Source organism: Mesoplodon bidens (assembly GCF_964165515.1).
Source record: "Mesoplodon bidens genome assembly, chromosome: 1".
In the NCBI taxonomy this organism is placed as follows: Eukaryota; Metazoa; Chordata; class Mammalia; order Artiodactyla; family Ziphiidae; genus Mesoplodon; species Mesoplodon bidens.
The window spans coordinates 170474633-170492947 of record NC_138176.1 but is presented as its reverse complement, the minus strand read 5'-3'; the positions used below and the strand labels follow the sequence as shown (position 1 = coordinate 170492947).

The following is an 18315-nucleotide window of genomic DNA, read 5'->3' as shown; positions in this document are numbered from 1 at the left end:
AGGCATCTGGGAGTCTTACCATTCTTCTTAAAGATTTGTAGCCAGTCTTCCTGTTTTGAGCATCCCCTTAAGTCTCCAGTTCCTGAGCTTTTCCAAGATTCTGAGATGCTGGCCTAAGTTTCAGCTTTCCCATCTCTCCTCAGGCAGTTTCCAGTTCCATCTGTTTCCAGGATTCTTTTTTTTTTTTTTTTTAATATTTATATTTTACTGTTTTTATCCCTTTTCTTTTAATTAATTTATTTATTTTTGCTGTGTTGGGTCTTCGTTTCTGTGCGAGGGCTTTCTCTAGTTGTGGCAAGTGGGGACCACTCTTCATCGCGGTGCGTGGGCCTCTCACTATCGTGGCCTCTCTTATTGTGGAGCACAGGCTCCAGACGCGCAGGCTCAGCAGTTGTGGCTCACGGACCCAGTTGCTCCGCGGCATGTGGGATCCTCCCAGACCAGGGCTCGAACCCGTGTCACCTGCATTAGCAGGCAGACTCTCAACCACTGCGCCACCAGGGAAGCCCCTGTTTCCAGGATTCTGTTGGCACCTCCCATCTGTTGTCACCTCCTCTCCTATTCTTCTTGCCCTTATGGCTTTGTGCATTTTTAATTTCCATATTGTCATTTTGGTGAGGGGGTTGGGACAAAACCAGAAACCAATGGATGTGTTCAATCTGCCATGTTTAACAGAAAGTCCTGATTCTGTTAAAACATTTATTGAATGCTTTCTATGTGCAAGTGACAGTGCTAGGACTTCAGTGGTGGCCAAGGTAAATCACAAAGAGAAGGGGAAGGATTTGAGGAATGTTGAAGGAAGAACTGACAGGCCCTGGTGATTGATGAGGAGTGGGAGTCAAGGGAGAAGGGCACGTCCACGATCACGCCAGCAGGTGAAGAGACTGGCGGAACTTGGGAAGTCAGGATGGGCGTTAGGTAAGCACTTTGATGGAGGTCTTTCTGGGATTCAGAACAGGCGGTACACAGCCAGAGGCTGAGAAGGAGCAGGGCCTCAGAGATGGGAGGGCACTGAACTGGTTCCATGGAGATGTGGAAGAGCTGGAAGGCCAGCCCAGCCCAGGGAAAGTGCTCGAGCCATGTGAGATGTGTGGGACTTGGGCCCCAGCCCTTTGGTGCTCCTCCTGCCCACAGAGCTGGCACCTCCACCTGGCAGTCTGCCTGGCACTCAGAGCAGACCCAACACTTTTTAGAGTCCAGTGCACCTCACCCAAGAGAGAACAGACACTGGTCGACAGAAGAGATGTTGTAAAATGATGCCTTCTAGACTCCTCTGCAGAGAGAGGTGCTGGAGAACTGTGTACATGTGTGGGTGTGTGCACACACCATGTGCCCTCTCCCGACCACAGTGGGGCCACCTGAGACATCCATGGAGGCCTGGTGAGCAACTGCCTCTCCTGGTTCTCTTCCCTGCACCATTTCTCTCCTTGGACCCTGCTCTCAGCTGGTGCCCACACATGCCTTCTTGCCTGTTTGAGAAAGAAATACAGCTCACGTCTCTCACAGACCCCATTTCCCCTCCCCCATAAGCTGGAATGCCACAAAGCCTCCCAAACTTCATACCCTCCCCAAGCACCCCAGGAGGCCCCTGGCTCCAGAGTCACAAGTGAAAAAGCACCTCTTTGGCATTCAGGGGAAACCAAGGCACAGGTACCTCCACTTTGCCCTGGTACCACGCCACCCCTCCCACCCCCGTCAGAAAGGTCTCTACTTATGACTTTAATTCTTCTTGTCACAGTGGGAGCCCATTTCCTTATCCCCAGTGAAAGCGTGCAAATTTTGAGATACCTTCTTCCTTCTGAAATTCTCTTTGGGCTAAAGCTCCCCACCAACCCTCTCTTCTCTAATCCTGCCAACCTGAATCTCCCATCTTTGGGTCCCTTGTCATCCCCAGCCCTTCCACAGAGGAAATGAACCAGTTCTGCTTGAGCAGGGGCCCTGAGCTCACTTTCCACCCTCATCTGCAGGGTCCCCAAGGTCTGGAGACACAGAGGTGACCTGATTTTGAATCCTTCTCCCACCACTTACAAGCTGTGTGACTTTGGACAAGTTGCTTCATTTCTCTGAGCTCCCATTTCCCCCATCAGGGAAAAGGAGGTAATGAGATACAATTTGTAAAAATGCTGATGGATGAAGGGTTGAATCCCTGCCCTGCCCTGCCTCAGGGACCAGCAGCCCAGCCTCTGAGCCACAAGCTTGGCCCAGGAGGGTCTGTTCCCAGCTCCGAGCCACCGAGGCGCCCTCACCTTGTCAGAACTCCATCTGTCAGGAATTTATTACTAATGCATTTTATAACAGGCTTTATAATAAGATATTAAAGACTGTGGCAGCATCTAGCAAGCATTCCATAAATATTAATAATGCCTTTAGAGGTGGCACCTATGGTGGAAACGGTCGGGCTTGTTCCGAGGTTTGGTCCAGGGTTGAGAATAAATCTAACGGGCGTGGAAGGAGGGTGCGCTGCAAAGATGAGAGAGTATGGCGTGCTTTTTCCTTTTTCCCATCTTCCTTTCTCTTGCTGCTTTGAATTTTTTTTTTTTTTTTTTTTTTTTTTTTTTTTTTTTTTTTTTTTTTTTGCGGTACGCGGGCCTCTCACTGTTGTGGCCTCTCCCATTGCGGAGCACAGGCTCCGGACACGCAGGCTCAGCGGCCATGTCTCACGGGCCTAGCCGCTCCGCGGCATGTGGGATCTTCCCGGTCCGGGGCACGAACCCGTGTGCCCTGCATCGGCAGGCGGACTCTCAACCACTGCGCCACCAGGGAAGCCCACTGCTTTGAATTTTTATAATACTTCTTTTCCTTTGTTCACAACTTTTCCTCCGCAATGTGTCTTTTGCTCCCTTAAGTTTTCCTCTCCTTTCTCCCCAGCTTTCTTCCCTCTTTCTTCTCTCACGAACTCTCTCCCTCCCATGCCCATTTCCCTTTGGCCCCCAGTTCAGCCCCTTTCATCACCCCATCCTATTTTTCTCTGTCCCCCTGTGGTCTTCCCGCCGCCTTTCCCCTCGTCTCCTTCCCCCTTGCTTTACACTCTCTCCATCTCTGTTTCCCCTGTCCTGTGCTCGGCCTCTCTGTCTGGCCCTCTTCCTCCCTCGCTGCCCGTGCGCCCCCCACCTGTTCCAGTGAGCACCCTGAGCCACCTCTGTAGAAGCCCGGAGTGTAATGTGACTCACACTGCGTGTGAGAAGTGAGCTATTTATCATTATTATTAACGAACAAGATCTCTTGCACGGTAGAACTTTGCCAGAGTCTATTCTCTTGTCACCCCAAGAGCAGCAAAAAGATTTATTTGTCTTTGAATTGCACAGGGTGGCTCATTTACAGCAGGTCCATCAGAAGTGATGTGGAGCTTAAATGTGAGCTGGAAGAGGCAGGGGCCTGCCCTGTCTGCGACCTGCATGGAGTGGGCCCCTCGCTGAGAGGGACGGCCTAGCAGGGGCAAGGGATTTGCAGGGGATGGTGCCTAAACACACTCCCCGGATCCCAGGCAGCATGGGCGGTGCATCTGGGGAGATTTCCCTCGAAATGGCTCAGAAGCTGTGAGGGAGAGGATGGGGTTGGACAGGGGATGCAGTGGAAGAAGGGGCTCAGAAGCTGTGAGGGAGAGGATGGGGTTGGACAGGGGATGCAGTGGAAGAAGGGGCTCTGGAAGCAGAGTTGGGACAGAGAAGTGGGCTAAGAGGCCTGTTTTAGGAACAGGAGTAATCATGCCCTGTGGGGCCTTTCCTCCCAAGACCAGCTGCTCCTTTCCAGCAAAAAGGTGGAGCCAGAGTTGCCCTAGAATGGGGCTGCCACCCTCCAGCCGAAATAGGCCTTTTGGCCCTGCCTGCACAGCCCAGGCCCACCTGGCTATGGTTCGGTAGACCCTGAACTCCAAGGCCAGACACCGTAGGGTGTAGGGGCGCCTTTTCCCTGGTCTCCTGTCTCCAGGCAGGCAGAAACTGGCTCTCTGGGTCATCCTCCTCCAGGCCTCACTGGCCATGAGCTTTGTTTTCCGTGGCCCAGCTGTGAGCGTTAAAGGGGCCAAATCCCAGCAGGCGAGGGGCAGGGTTAGCCTGCGGCAGAGCTGTGGGGTGAGGAGGAATTGCCCGTGGCTGGATGTGTTCTGGGGGTGCCAGTGGGTCAAGGAGCCAAGACCCATGCAGGGCAGAGTGAGCAAGTGGTAGCAACAGGAAGGACAGCATGGGCAGTGTCTCAGCACCACAGCCAGGGACAGGAAGGGAGGGCCAGACAGGGCCTGTGAAGGCGGGGGCCAGGGAGGCCCTCAGAGAACCTTGTCTCTGCTTTTCTGCTTCACCGTGCTCCGTTCTCACTGCAGATGGGCTTCCTCCGCCACCCTGTAACTGTGGCTCCTGTGTGACTTCCGGCCTGTCATGGTGCCCACTCCACCCCAACCAGGTAGCAAGAATCTTTTTCTCAGTTCCCCACAGAAAACTGATTGAATTTCCAAGGCCCCATCTGATTGGCCTGCTTGAGTCAGGTGGTTACCCCTGGACCAATCGCATGTGGCCCGGGTCTGAAGTCACTTGGTACAAACATGAACACCTAGATCCATCCCTTTGAGCAGGGCTGTGGGTATAAAGAGCATCTCTCCTTGGAAGGCGGGTGGGCAGGGAGGCAGTGGTTGGTGTCTCCGGGTGAGGTGAGAAAAGCACTTATATATGAGTCAGAGCACCCAATTTCCAGTCACAGCTCTGCCATTAACCACCTGTGAGATGGAGAGCATGGGCGCGCATCCCCTCACTTTTCCCATCTATAAAATGGGGAGGCTAGGCTGGCTAATCTCCAAGGTTCCTTCCAGCTTCTACATTCAAGCCATCCCTGAGGGGTGTGTGGTCAGGCCTGGCCTTCATGCTCAGGAGCTTCCTTGGCCTCCAAGCACCCCTCCCACCCCTGCCTCAGATCCCACCCCTCCCAGCTCTTTGCCAGGCCTATTTAAAACCATTTCTAAGTTATGCAGAAATTGAATAGGTTTTCACTGCAGGGCATGAAACATAATCCAAGAAGGTCGGGCGCAGGACCATCCCTTATCTTCCCCCTTTTCCTGTCTTCTTGGATCTTGCTCTTAAATCCTCTGATCAGAGCCTTCACCCTGGACCATTCGGTATGGATGGGTGAAATACCCTCTCCTCCCTGAGGCAGGGGGCTAGAGAGCTGATGTTCTCGCAGGAGCCGTCCCTCTCCTCTGGGCACTAGCTCCACGTGGCATGTACTCTGAAGTGCTGTCTAGCTGCCTCACAGGGGGCTGGTCACTCTGAAATCGGAACATGTCCATCCCTCTCGTGGCAGGAACTACAGGCTTCGATGGCATGCTTTGTTCTGGAGCTTGGGGCTGATGCTGGCACTCCTGTGGTGTGCATGTTGGACCCAGAGATGGGGAGGCGGGGGAAGAGAGAGAGCTGTAGGTTAGCTGAGAACCTCATAAAGATCTCCTCAAGACCAGTGCTGCCGTGGTGGCATATTGGGGTGGAGGCTGGCTTCGCTGAGCCCAGCACCCGGGGAGTACAGTTTCTGGGGTTTTGCACGTGGTGGCTCAGGGTAGGTCCTTGCAGAGTACCTGTGTCCATCAGGGTCCCCCAGGAAACAGTTCATCTCGGATAGTTCTGATAAAGGCATTTCGGTGAAGAGACAACTTCCAGAGGGGGCGCAGGCCTAGGGGGACATTAAGGGATGTTGAGGCACCAGAGACTAGCAGCACTGGGAAGCTCTTTCTACTCCTAGGGCTGGAGGGGGAAGGGGAGGGGATGGAGCCCACTGAAAACTGGGGCCAGGGAGGAGGGGCTGCTGGGTTGGAGCTAGAGGGATGGGGGAAGTGATGCCCCAAACTCTTTCTCCTCCTGTCTCCTCCCCAAACTCTGAGCTCCTACCAGCCCTTCCCATTGGCAGAAGCCAGCCCGCAAGGGAGCCTAGGAATGCAGTCCACTGAGGCCGCCCCGGGCGGGGGGAGGCGGGGCGGGGAGTGTCATGGCAGAGCAGGGTACTCAGTAGATCTGGGGATTGCAGACAGGGAATGCCCAGTGCAGTATCATTAATAGTCATCGTGTTTCTTTATGCCTCCCTGCCCTACCCTTGAAGGTGTTGTTGTCTGCCATCCTCTAGAAGGCATTCAGACAATAAAATCACAACTGCCATCTTCTAAGCACTTACTATGTGCTGGAAAGTTTACACTCATGAGCTCGAGTACTCTTCACATTAACCCTATGCGATATTATTAACTTCGATTTACAGAGAGGGGACTAAGGATCAGAGAGATTAAGTAACTAGCCCAAAGACACACAGTGAGGCTCGGGTTTCAACAGAGGTCTTTCCATCCCTGAAATCCTAGCACTTGTCCAGTCTGCCCCCTTGTATACTTGATGCTCTTTTGGAGGGAAAGAGAGCATCTGTTTTCCAAGCCACTGAGATGGGTAGGGCAGACCTAGCAAAGGCAAAGCAGGTTCAGGAACTCAGAAGTGTAAGGGAGCCTGCTGGGTTGGAGAAGTACAAATAGCTCTACCTGCCAGGAAATAGTAAACTGATAAGAAAAGAAACTACACGTGATCTTAGCCAAAAGGCCAGGATGCGATGCCTGCCAGGAAATGAAGTGTGGAGGGGGAGAAAGCGCAGGACCTCGAGGGCCCGTGTCCTATGCAGAAGCGCACTGGGGCATCATGGGTGGTATGGAGGAGAGGGGCCTTGCCCATCTGCCCCTGTCCTTACTGCTGGTTGGAGAAGGACAGGACCTGAGCCTGTCCGTTCAGGCTGACACTTGCCTGATGGGGGAGGGGCAGCACACTCAGAGAGAAACAATGGCAATTCCATGACATTGTCCTCTGGAGGCCCTTTCCAGACTGACTAGGGACCTTACAGAGAACACCCCTGCCTCCAGCAGATAGTCCTGGGGAAGGGCTGACAGTGTACCCAAGAGTGGTCCCCCAAAAAAGAAGGTTCTCAAGGTAGTGACCCAGGGCCCGGGTCATGGCCAGCAGCACGGAGAGGGGGCAGTAATATGAATGCCCTCCTTGGAAGGAGCTCTGCAGGTGTCAGAAGGGACCCAGTCATTGTCCCCGTGTAGAAAGATCACAGAGGACTAGGACTGTTGTCTCTGCCCTCAGGGAACTTTCAGTCCAATCCCTCACTCCTGGCTAGGGGGTACCACCCATGCTGGCAGGTGACTTCAGCACCGTGCAGAAGAGTCAGGGAAAGAACTGCCATCAAGGTTTAGAGAAGTGTTTAGAATAGAGCTTAAGAGCATAGGCTTAGAATTAACTACACCTGAATTCAAGGCCTTCTTTGCCAATACCTAGCTGTGTGACTTGGGTGAGTTACCTAACCTCTCTGAGCCTCAACTTCCTTTTCAAAAATGGGATAATAGCAACCGCCTAGAAATCTGCTTGTTACAAAGCTGACAGGTGCAGCCTACTGCACAGACAGGGCACATAACAGTCAGTCAGTCAACGGGAGCAAGGATTGTTTCTTCCTTTCTGTCTCTGGGCAGAGCCTCGTTAAGTTGCCCGTCTTCAGATGTGTCCAGAGCTCACTAAGTTAGGAATAAATTTACTTACGCAGAAGTTTGCAGTCTTGGCTTACATGCCAGGCATTGTGGTGGGCGCGGCGGTGAGGAGAGCTGGCAGTTGGGCAGAGGATGCAAGTACGCAGATACTTAGAATACAATGTGCTAAATGCTGTCATAGGGACTCGTTCATGTCTTCATAAAGGGTATTTACTGGACACCTGCCATGTGCCAGGCACCGTGCTGGGCAAGGCAGATAGAGCCCTAAGGCTTCCATGGAGCACATGTGCTATGATGGAGACAGGCACTGACCGGGGAATTACAGAAGAATTGTGGCTGATGAACCATTCCAGGGTGCTGTGGGACCCTGAATATAAATAGTGGCAGGGGGTGGGGGCATGGTAGGGGCTGACCTGGCTTAGGGGTCTGGAAGGCCTCTTTGAAGGAGTTACGTTTAACAAGAAACCCCAAGTCAGAAAGGGGCAGGGGTCTGTCTATACACAGTGTATAGCAGAGGGAATCATGGAAGGCTCCCAGGAGGTGGTGATGTTTGAGCAGGCTTTGTGGGTGTCTCTGGTTACAGGCTGCCATGGCCCAGGCATGGCAGGTGGATGGCCCACCCATGGGCAAACCAGGTAATCTCTGTGGACCAGGCAAAGTCCCCAGACTCTCTGCCACATCCCCATATCACTTATCTCCCAGCTCCCTGCCCTTGAAACCTCCAATACGCAGACTCCTGGCTGCCCTCCAGAGCAGCCCGTGCCTGAGGCTTGGGCAGCCAAGGGGCACCTAACAGTGAAAGCAAAACCGCCAAGAAACAGGGGGTTGGGGACCAAAAGACCCTCATCCGGAACTCCAGGACGAGCAGATCATCTTTGGAACTGGTGCTGTTACAGCCACCAGGAGGCCATCAAAAAAAATGAAAAAAAAAAAAGATGGTGCATTTTAAATTCCTCTGAACCCTCTTACAATAAAAATGATAAAGCCGCAGGTCTGGTTGGCTGGAGGGACATGGTTAATGGGCTTTGGGGGAATAGTCACTGATGGAGGCAGCTGCTCCAAGCTCCAGCTCACCCTTTTATTTGCTTTTTTTCACCCCCAGAACACGCCAGTGGGGACGCCCATCTTCATCGTGAACGCCACGGACCCCGACCTGGGTGCAGGCGGCAGCGTCCTCTACTCCTTTCAGCCCCCCTCCCCGTTCTTTGCCATCGACAGTGCACGTGGCATTGTCACAGTGATCCAGGAGCTGGACTACGAGACCACGCAGGCCTACCAGCTCACCGTCAATGCCACGGTGAGTCCCGGCACCGGGGGCCCAGACAACCAGATGTCAGCCTCCTCCCACCCTCAAAGAGAGCACAGAACATCAACCTCGTTCCCTGCTAGTCAAGGCTTACAATGGTGATGCTGGTGATCAGCAACAGCTGATGTTACTGAGGGTTTGTGCTCTGTCCCTGGTGCTGTGCAGAGCCCCCAGATGGATTGTCTCCATTAAACCTCACAACAGCCCTATGTCATAAGAATTAAGGGACCCATTTTACAGATGAGGAAACCGAGGCACAGGAGCAATTCAGTGACTTGCCCACAATCACCCAGCAGCTGGACTCCAGTGCCTGCACTGGTAACCCCGTGGGGCATTCCTAGTGCAGGGTGTCCTCTCACTCTCCGGGACACAGGACAGAGGTGTCAACCCAGCTGTGTCCTGACACCACCCAACATGCAGGGGCCAGAGGGTCCAAGCATCCTAGCCACTGCTCTAGAGTGGTGATTCTTACACAGAAGAGAGCACCCCTCTGCACCAAGCACCGTGCTGAGTCCTGGGAATTCCAGGATGAGTTAGTCAGGAGAGGGAGGTGGGAGAGCAATAACTATCCCATTTTGTAGCTGACACTGTTGAGACTCACGAGCTGATAAGTAGTGGGCAGCAGGAACCCAAACCCAGGTTGTCTGACCCCCTAGTCCACTACCCCCATGGTCAGGAGTCTCTGAGTCTCCAGAACATCACTGCTGCTTGGACTCTGTTGCCAGCTGTTATCAAGGGCCTGGGGGCCAGGCAGGCCACACCCCCAGTAGGGTTCCTCCCCTGCACGCCCCTCTTCCCTGCTCCTGGAGCATTCAGCCAGCAGCAGGGCGAGAGCCAGCCTGCTGTCCCTTAGATTTCTGTTTACAAAGCTCAGGTCAACAGTGAAACAAATCACAGGAGTCCCTCTTGACCCTCCAGGACCCATTAGCCTGACACACAGCATCCACCACCTGGCCCCATGTCACTTCAAGCGGGCTTCCAGTAGCGCTGGGGGCTCCACTTGGCAGGTCACCGAGCCCAGAGCCCAGGGGAAGACACACTGGATTGGGTCCAGGGTCCAGTTTGAAAGATGGCATTCCCCCAGGATTGGACAAGATCCAGAGAGGCCCCCCAAACCAGGAAATGCAAACTTTTTCTTTGTACCTGGTCCAGCGGCCCCTGGGGAGGCCACTGCTGATGACACCCACATTCTTTCCTTCTCCCCTGCTTAAGTGTTAGTTGCCTGGGAGGATGTGTGTGCTGCTATTTGTAAAACTGACTTCTGGGATCAAGGGGACTTGCAAGACCAGAATCCACTTTTTGGACCCGCCTGCACCCTCCCGCAGTGCCTTGCACACCCACTTGGGGTGGTGCTCCTCCCGCCACTCTCCATTTGCACACACCTGGACCCAGAAATGCACAGATGCTTGCTATCTTTCTCACTATGAAATTGTCCCTGTGGGCCAGTGGGGAAGAGAGCAGAGCTGGGCACGGGCATGAATCTGGGTGGCCAGGCCCAGGCTCAAGCTGGGATGGTGAATGCAGTTAAGTTGCCATTAATCTTCCAGAGATCAGGCCCTGAAGCAGTGGAAGAGGAGGGGCCCTAGAACTCCCTTAGGTCTTGATGGCTCCCCCACCTGATGCACAAGTCCCTCTCAGGGCTGACGCTGTGCCCTTGGCCACTGGGCATTTCCTCAAGGAGATTTCTCCTGTGTGGCATTGCAGGGAGCAGTGTGGGTCCCCAGCCACTACTGGGTGGGTAGCGGGTGGGGAAATGTGGGACTCCCCTGGGAGCAAGCTGCTGAAAGCTGTAGGTGCCAGAGTGACAGCTGGAAGCCTGGCCAGGTGCCTGCTCAGCCAGATGTGCCCACTGCCATCCCCTTTCCCCAGCCATGGAGTCCAGGGTGGGCTGGACGGGGGCATCCGTGGCAGCAGCAGGGCTGCAGCCACAGGTGTGGGACAGGAAGGGCAGGTGCCACGCTGGACAAAGCCAGCAGCCCACAGAAGCCTGGTAATGGCAAATCAGAACCACTGGCATCCCCGGCCCCAGAGGTCAAAGGATTTCCTGCCAGGCTTCACCCTCTGGTCCTATCTGCCTAGTGGTCATTCCAGTCCCTAGCTGAGAGCTCTCACCATGGGTGGTCCTCAAGCCTGGACTGTGAGCTCCATCATCTTGGAGGCTGGGAGGCTGTCTCCCCTGTGGTCCAAGGGGCCCAGCTCCCCCTGCCTTCAGACTCTCCCCTCCCTTGCTGCACCCACGACCCATCCCCAAAGCCCCTCCATCCTCTCCCTGGCTGCCCCTGAGGACTCGTAGGACAACCAGCCCTTCCTTCTCCTCAAAGGCTCAGCAGCTGTGTCTCTGGAGGGCAGGAGCAGGCACTAGGCTTGTTGTAACATGGGGAATGCCTTGCATCATTCACATCACCCCAGACAGACCAAGGGAGATCTAACCCAAGGACAGTCACTCCTCAAATCCCAAACCAGAGAATTTACAAGGCCTAGAGTCCATAGAGGTCATTCCAGTGAGTCCCTTCATCTCACAGAAGAGGAAATTGAGACTCCAAAAGGGGAGAGAGCTTATTCGAGGTGACCCAGCAAGTTAGCACCTGGGCTGATATTAGGGTCCCAGATCAAGACAGAGCAAGTTTTTATGTCAAAAGGACCTGAGTTTGAGTCCTGGCTATACACTTACCAGATGTGTGACTCGGGGCAGGTTACTTAACCTCTCTGAGTCTCTGTTAAATCTGAATACTGGGCACATAATACCTACAAAAGCAAATGAAGTGTATAGTACAGTGCCTGGTATATAATCTATTCAGCATGTAGTTTCTGTTCTTGTTGGCTGTTGTTATTCAGTAGCAGCAGCTATTTAAGCAGTTTATCACGTTTAGGGTAATAGAAGATGGGTTTTGGGTTTCCTTTCTTGGTGAGCTTTCACAGGACCACATTTCCAGCTAGGAGGGTTTAAACATTGTCTGCCTGGCCACTGGCCTGCATGACCTCTCAGGATTCCTTCCCAGAGTCCCACAAATGTCACAGGCCCTGGAGCTCCCCCTACTGGTTCTAAAGGAAAAGTTGCTTGACCAGTAAACCCAGCGTGTAGAGCAGGGATACAGGTTCCAGAGTAGACCCCTCTGTGGTCAACGGGCCTTTCTTCTGAGGAACCCGCATCCTAGTCAATTCCTTTGCTGCCCTTGGATGAGAGGGGGCAGGAAGTGGGCATGGAGGGGGCAGTGGCCCCTGACTGAATCCAGAGAAGGAGCTAAGGACAGCACCATCCCTTTACCACAAGCCAGTCATCCTGCCCACCAGATGTTGGGGGCAGTCAGGCCTAGGCTGGGCCGGGGGCCAGAGATGTGGCTCTACCCCAGGCCTTCTTTGTGACAGTGGATAAGCCACCTTCCACTGGGCCTTGGGGACCCTGTTTGTGTTTTCCTGCACAGGTCAGAGATCACTGAAGGTTCTTAGAGTTCCTGAGCTCCGTGTGCTAATGCCCTTCCCTGGGGGAGTGTGGGAATACATGTGTACGTACGTGCACACGTGTTTGTGAACATGGGTGTCATGTGTGTGTGTCCATGTGTGTGCATGTCCACAACATCACTTAACCTAAGGCTGTGTATTCTTTGTCCTCTAAGGATCAAGACAAGACCAGGCCTCTGTCCACCCTGGCCAACTTGGCCATCATCATCACAGACGTCCAGGACATGGACCCCATCTTCATCAACCTTCCCTACAGCACCAACATCTATGAGCATTCTCCTCCGGTAAGACCCTCCCCGGCCCTTGTGAGACTTCCCTCTGCACCTCTGATAGGGATGGGGGCCCTGTTTGGTGGGATGGGCTCCTTGGCGTTACTCCCCCAAACCCCTATGCATGGCAGTGATGGGTGTCCCAGCACAGTGAAAGCCCAATCCCCTCTTATACCACACCCCACCTCCTCGTTCTCTCACTTCATCCCTGGAGGGCTCTGAGTGGCAAAGAGCAAGGACTGGCTAGTGCAAGTGAAGGGCAGCAATTCAGAAAGATTCACGTGAGATGACGGGGATGCCCGTGGGAAATCCAGCCTGGGCTGGAGAACGAATTTGGACTCAGCCAGGCTCCCCAAAACATCAGTGGGGCTCAGCCATGTCCCCCACGGGTCAGTCAGTCAATCTGCCTCTCTCAGCCAGCCATCACTGCCCAAGATGGCGGCCACCTGCCATCCGCCCCGCAGGCCTTCTTAGGCTTGGCTCTTCCCTGAGAACTCACAGCTCCGGCTGCCCCTTCTAACTTTCCAGACTTTGGGTTTCCCAAGGCCACGTGTTCAAGAGAGGCACCTGATTGGCCATGGTCTGATTCTTTTTTTTTTGGCTACGTTGGATCTTCGTTGCTGCATGCGAGCTTTCTCTAGTTGTGGCGAGCAGGGGCTACTCTTCGTTGTGGTGCGTGGGCATCTCATTACGGTGGTTTCTCTTGTTGTGGAGCACGGGCTCTAGGCGCGTGGGCTTCAGTAGTTGTGATGCGCAGACTCAGTAGTTGTGGCACACAGGCTTAGTTGCTCCGTGGCATGTGGGATCTTCCCAGACCAGGGCTCGAACCCGTGTCCCCTGCATTGGCAGGTGGATTCTTAGCCACTGCACCACCAGGGAAGCCCGGCCATGGTGTGATTTTGTGCCATGTCACAAGGTCAGAGGTCGCCAGCCAGCCTGTAGATTGGCTGCCCGTGGGCCATGTTTCCGCCATGGTCGTCAGCTGTGACTGGGGGTCTTAGAGACAGAGCATGCCACTGCCCCTGGGCAGGGGCTGTGGGTGGGCAACTTTGCTCAACTGTGGTCTAGGCAGGCAGTACTAGGTATCCCTTGTCCGGTAGCCATCCCTGCTTTTGTACAGACTAGAATAGAGCACCCACTGTGGGCTGATGAATTGGAAAAAGGTGGCTCCTCTGGGCAAACACAACCCCTGGACATACAGCTTGGGGAGCAGCTCTGTGGAAAGAAAACTGTGCCCCTCCTTCTGAGGGAACTAAATGTGCTTAGAGGAAAGACACGGCTTTGAGAGCAAAGGGGGACACACACCTGAACGTGTGGCTGTTCAGGGCCCCACCTGCATGTCTGCATAGGCTCGCAGATTTGGGTACAAGTGAGAGGCAGGCTCCCCTGACCGGAGTGCAGGCCATGCTCCTGGACCACCACAGACCAGGAAGCCTGCCCCCCAAGTTTGAGACCATGACCTGTCCCGACCATTGGCCTCCTCCAAGCACCATACTGCAGGCTCCAGGTATGAGGGGTATCCACTTCTTGGGGCCGCTTGTGGGCTGGAGGGTCTGACGAACAAGTTGGCCTCCTGTTGCAGGTGTCTGAAGCTGCTTCGAGGGCAGAGGGAGACATCTGAATGTCCCCACCCCAGCCGTCTCTTTCTTGGTGGTCCACGGACAGCAGGAGCTTGGGCTTTCAAGACTGTAGGCTGCCTCCCCCAAAACCTCTTTGCTAATAAGCACTCATATTCTCATCCCTGACCTTTCAGACGAGGTGGGCTCTTCCATCTGCCCCCAGCCCCTGGCCGTCCCTTCTCAGTGCTCAGTGCTCCTGCATGGCTCACTCACCCTTGGCTGCTTGACCGCAAGACCACTGCGGCACGAATGGGGTCTGCTGTGAGCATAGCGCACCATGGGTGCTCAGGAAGTGTTTTTGGAATGAGTGAATGAATGAACGAATGAACAAACAAACAGATGCCCTGGTCAGACCAGCCCACTCAGTATCCTGTCATCCTCATCACCCTTCGTGCCTGCTCTGGTCACCAACCCCAAGTCACCCATCTGTTGGTTCCCAGCTCACTGACGACCTTTCTTGGAATTTTTTCCTGGCTTCCTCCTCATGAGGCCCAGGCATAGACATCCCTCTCCCCTCAACTCTGCTGGAGTTCACCCTCCTTTTGCCGCATGACTTCCCACTGAGTTGTAGCCACACCGGTAACGTTCACCGATGTGTAAGTGGGTTACTTTGGGGCTCCTGGTCACCAAGGTGGCTGAGTCTTTGGGACCTGGTCTTAGGCCTCCCAGGGCATCGTGCTCAGGGCTGAATGCAGGTAATATGGGCAAAGCCAGCTTGTCGATTGAAGTGAGGACATGATGGTGGCTGGGCAGCCAGGGGTCTTGGAGCAGGTCGCTGTGCTACCATGCACTTGCTTGGCCAAATCACACGACTTCCAGACCTCTTCCTCCTCGGGGAACCAGGGCTACAGCTGTCTCAACTGTGCCTCCCTAGCCTGGGGGTTTTAGAGATTGACGCATCCAGCAGTGCCAGCATTAGCAGACGTTAGAACACCGCGGTTATGGGTTTGGATTGGGCTGCGGGTCCCAGCTTCAGCCTCATTTCAGAGTCTCGGTGGTCAGCAAGAGGGGTGTTGGTGTGAGTATCCTCTGAGACCTTCAGTTTGTCTTGTCTTTCCTGGCATCCCTGTATCGTAGCAGAGTAATACTAAATCTAGCTGTTACTACAGGTGTTCCTTTCAGATCTGCAGATTTCTGAGTTCGTCCAGCCATCCATTCTATTTTTCATTCTTATACTCATCCTCTAGATGTTTATTAAGCCCCTGCTGTGTGCAGGGCCCTGTGCTAAGCCACACTTTCCAGATGATTCCACGGGCCCCTGCTAGGATGACTCCTCAGAACAGGCAAACGGGGCCCTTGCTCCCCTTGGCTCCTGCCCTCCTTATGCTCAGTTTCTTGGCATCTGACATGGTTCTTTCTCAGGATGAGGGACCTGGATATCTCTTTGCCTTGCCAGGGTTGTCCCTTTGGTCCCGCAAGGCCACTAAAGCCAATGTCTGGGGGGCTCCCAGGGAGCAGGTCTGAGTCCCGCCTCTTGGGTCATGACCAGGCTTGGACAAGCCAGACAAGGAAGTAAGTTGGGAGATTCGGACTCTCCCAGCGCCCACAGAATCGCCTCTGTGTCCACACACCTCTGGCCTTCCTCCCTGCCTCCAGACTTGAAAGTTTACCGTGTCCCTTGCACAGCTTCCCATACACCCTAAGCCAGATTTTTCCAGGCTTCTAATCCGTTTCCATGCCTTGATCCGGGCCCTCCATGTCCCTTTACAGTGTGGAGCCCTGATTTAATGCAGCACTTTCCCGGCCAGGCCAGGGTAGAGGAGCACCATGGCCTGATCAGTCCCCCAGGCCGGAGGACCCAGGAGTCCCCCATCCCCGGCCCTGCCTCTGCTGGCCTGGCGCCTCCATCCGGACCCTCGCCCACTCTCCCTCACTCCCCCCTTTTATCTGCAGCTCCCAGCATGTACGCCTCCCTCTATCAGTGTATCAGGTCAGCACGCCCCATCTAAAGTGTATATATTACCTAATAAAATCCTTCTTATTTGGGATTATTGCATCAAATTTTAATTTCCTCACTCGAGCAACAGCATGTCGGCCTGCCCGTCAGTGAAGGACCGATAGAAGGTGAAAAGAGCGGATAAACTGCACAAATTACTGCCAGCCGATGCCTATCAGCCCTTTGACTGGAATTGACTGGAATTAAGGACTGAGAAATAGGATTTTCTGCCTCAGAATCTGCTGTGGCAGCTCCTGTCGGAAGTCTCTTCCGGGCCCCCATCGGCTGCCTCCCCCCAAGGGTGCCTCCCACTCCTGAAGCAAACTGCATGTCATCCTTTCAAGTCCTTAATCCTGTCATGGAAATGGGGGAGGGGGGTGGTGCTGGGCGGGCAGAGAAAGAGGTAGATGGGCCCCCTGAGGCTCCAGCTTCAGCCACTCTCCTGGCCAGCTTCTTTGGAAGGAGGCAGCCACAGAAGGGAGAGTCATGTTCCTTCTAGAGCAGTCCCAGCTCCTCTCAGCTCTGCCCTGACTTCCCTATTGGTAACCAAGCCTCAGAGGCTGGGCCTGCCTGGCACCCTCACTCACCCCCTCACCACACCTTGAGACTTTAAGCCAATCCCTGAACCCTTGAGCTGCAGTCTCACCACACGTACCCTCACTGTGAGAGGTTGTGAGAAAAAAATGAAGGAACCTATACGGGAGCCCGGCACAGTGCTTGGCACACAGTAGGTGCTCAACTAATGCTAGCTCTCCCTGTGAGCTCCTAGCTCTTCTCTCTATAGAATTCCCAGAAATTCCCACCTTCTCTCTATAGAATTCCCACCTTCCCTCCAGGGTAGGGATTATTAACCTGGGGTCCTGAGGGACCTGCATTTTGCTGGAATTGTTTGGAGCATCACATGCATGCATAGTCTGGGATGAGGCCTCTTAGCTTTCATCAGAAGCGCACGGCGGTTCCAGGCTCCAGTGAATAGTGACAGTCACTTTTATAGCATTTTCTGTGCACCCAGTGCTGTTCCAAGTGCTTTACATGTATCACTTGCTGAGGTGTGGGACAGTTGTAATACCCACTTTATAGATGGGGAAACCCAAGCAGTGAGAAGTTAAATAACTCACGCAAAGGATTCAGATCCAGACAGTCTGACCACAGAGTCACACCCTTAACCCCCTTGCTGTACTGATCTTCCCCCAATAAGGAGTTGGGACCCCGCAGGCCTGTGCACCTTTAGCCTCTCTGGGTTGGGGGGGGGGCTCATTTCCCAGGAAGCCTCCTGCTTGCAGTGTGGGTTCCCATGAAGGGAAGAAGCCCTGTGGCCAGGTGGGCTCCATCTCTAGCCCTCTGGGCCCACCTACCTGCTCTCCCGGCCATGCCCTGATGCACCCCAAGCTGGGGTACCTCTCTGGAGAGCCTGCCAGGCAGAGTGCACCCCTGTAGAGGGGCCCAGGCCTGGGGCGGGCACTTCTCCATCCTCTCATCTTTGGAAATAAGTTTCAGTATATTGAAAATATAATCACTGAGACTCTGAAACAAGAGCCGTGGGTTCCCAAGAGCCCCTATTCCTCCCTGTTAATTCCTTCTCATAACATTTCCAGTCTTTGTGGCTGCACTTGTATTAAAAGCTCAGGGCTTTATTAAAAATGGATTTATTTATCCAAAAAGATGAAAACCCAAACTTTGTCAGGAGCCTTTTAGAGCTCTCTTCGTGGAAGCTCAGGTGTGGCCCTGGTCCTGGCTCTCCTGCTGGGCCCTCTGAGCCCTGCCCACCCAGGAGGACTCCAGGCCGCCAAGGGCAGGGCTACCCATGGGGAGATTCTCACAGGGCTCTGAGGACTGACGGTTCCTTGACCACCACCTCCCCTCTTTGCACACACCAGCACTGGCACCCTTCCTGTCCTCCCGAGGCTCACTAACCACTCCAGGCCCTGGTTGTACGCCTGCAAGCATGCAGCTGCCCCTTGAGGTTTATTGTTTAGCGACTGTCTGGAATGGTGCTTTGGTAGGCACTGGGCCCAGCTGACCTGGCAGGCCAGTCCCTGCCCTCAGCAGGCCAGGGGCAGCCAGGGGACCCTCATGCTGGAACACATGTGAGGCCCAGATTGGATGGGGCTGTAAAAGAGGGAGCTGACCCTGTGTTGAGAAAGCCCTTCCTGGCAGCTGGAGCCTTAGACCAGAGTCCTGCACTCTCAGGTCTGGGGACAAATCCAGGCCTCTCTTGTGTAAGGAGTGACACCAGG

The 18315-nt window shown here is 54.2% G+C and overlaps 1 protein-coding gene across 1 annotated transcript in view; it reads left to right on the top strand.

The window, feature by feature from the left end:
* Positions 1-18315, top strand: part of LOC308628990 (cadherin-23-like) — a gene marked incomplete at its 5' end in the record, with an annotated part of 201076 nt that overhangs the window by 114805 nt on the left and 67956 nt on the right. The window contains 2 exons of the mRNA XM_081256434.1: positions 8592-8786; positions 12410-12538. Coding sequence (XP_081112560.1) covers positions 8592-8786; positions 12410-12538 — 324 coding nt within the window. The remainder of the gene's footprint in view (positions 1-8591; positions 8787-12409; positions 12539-18315) is intronic.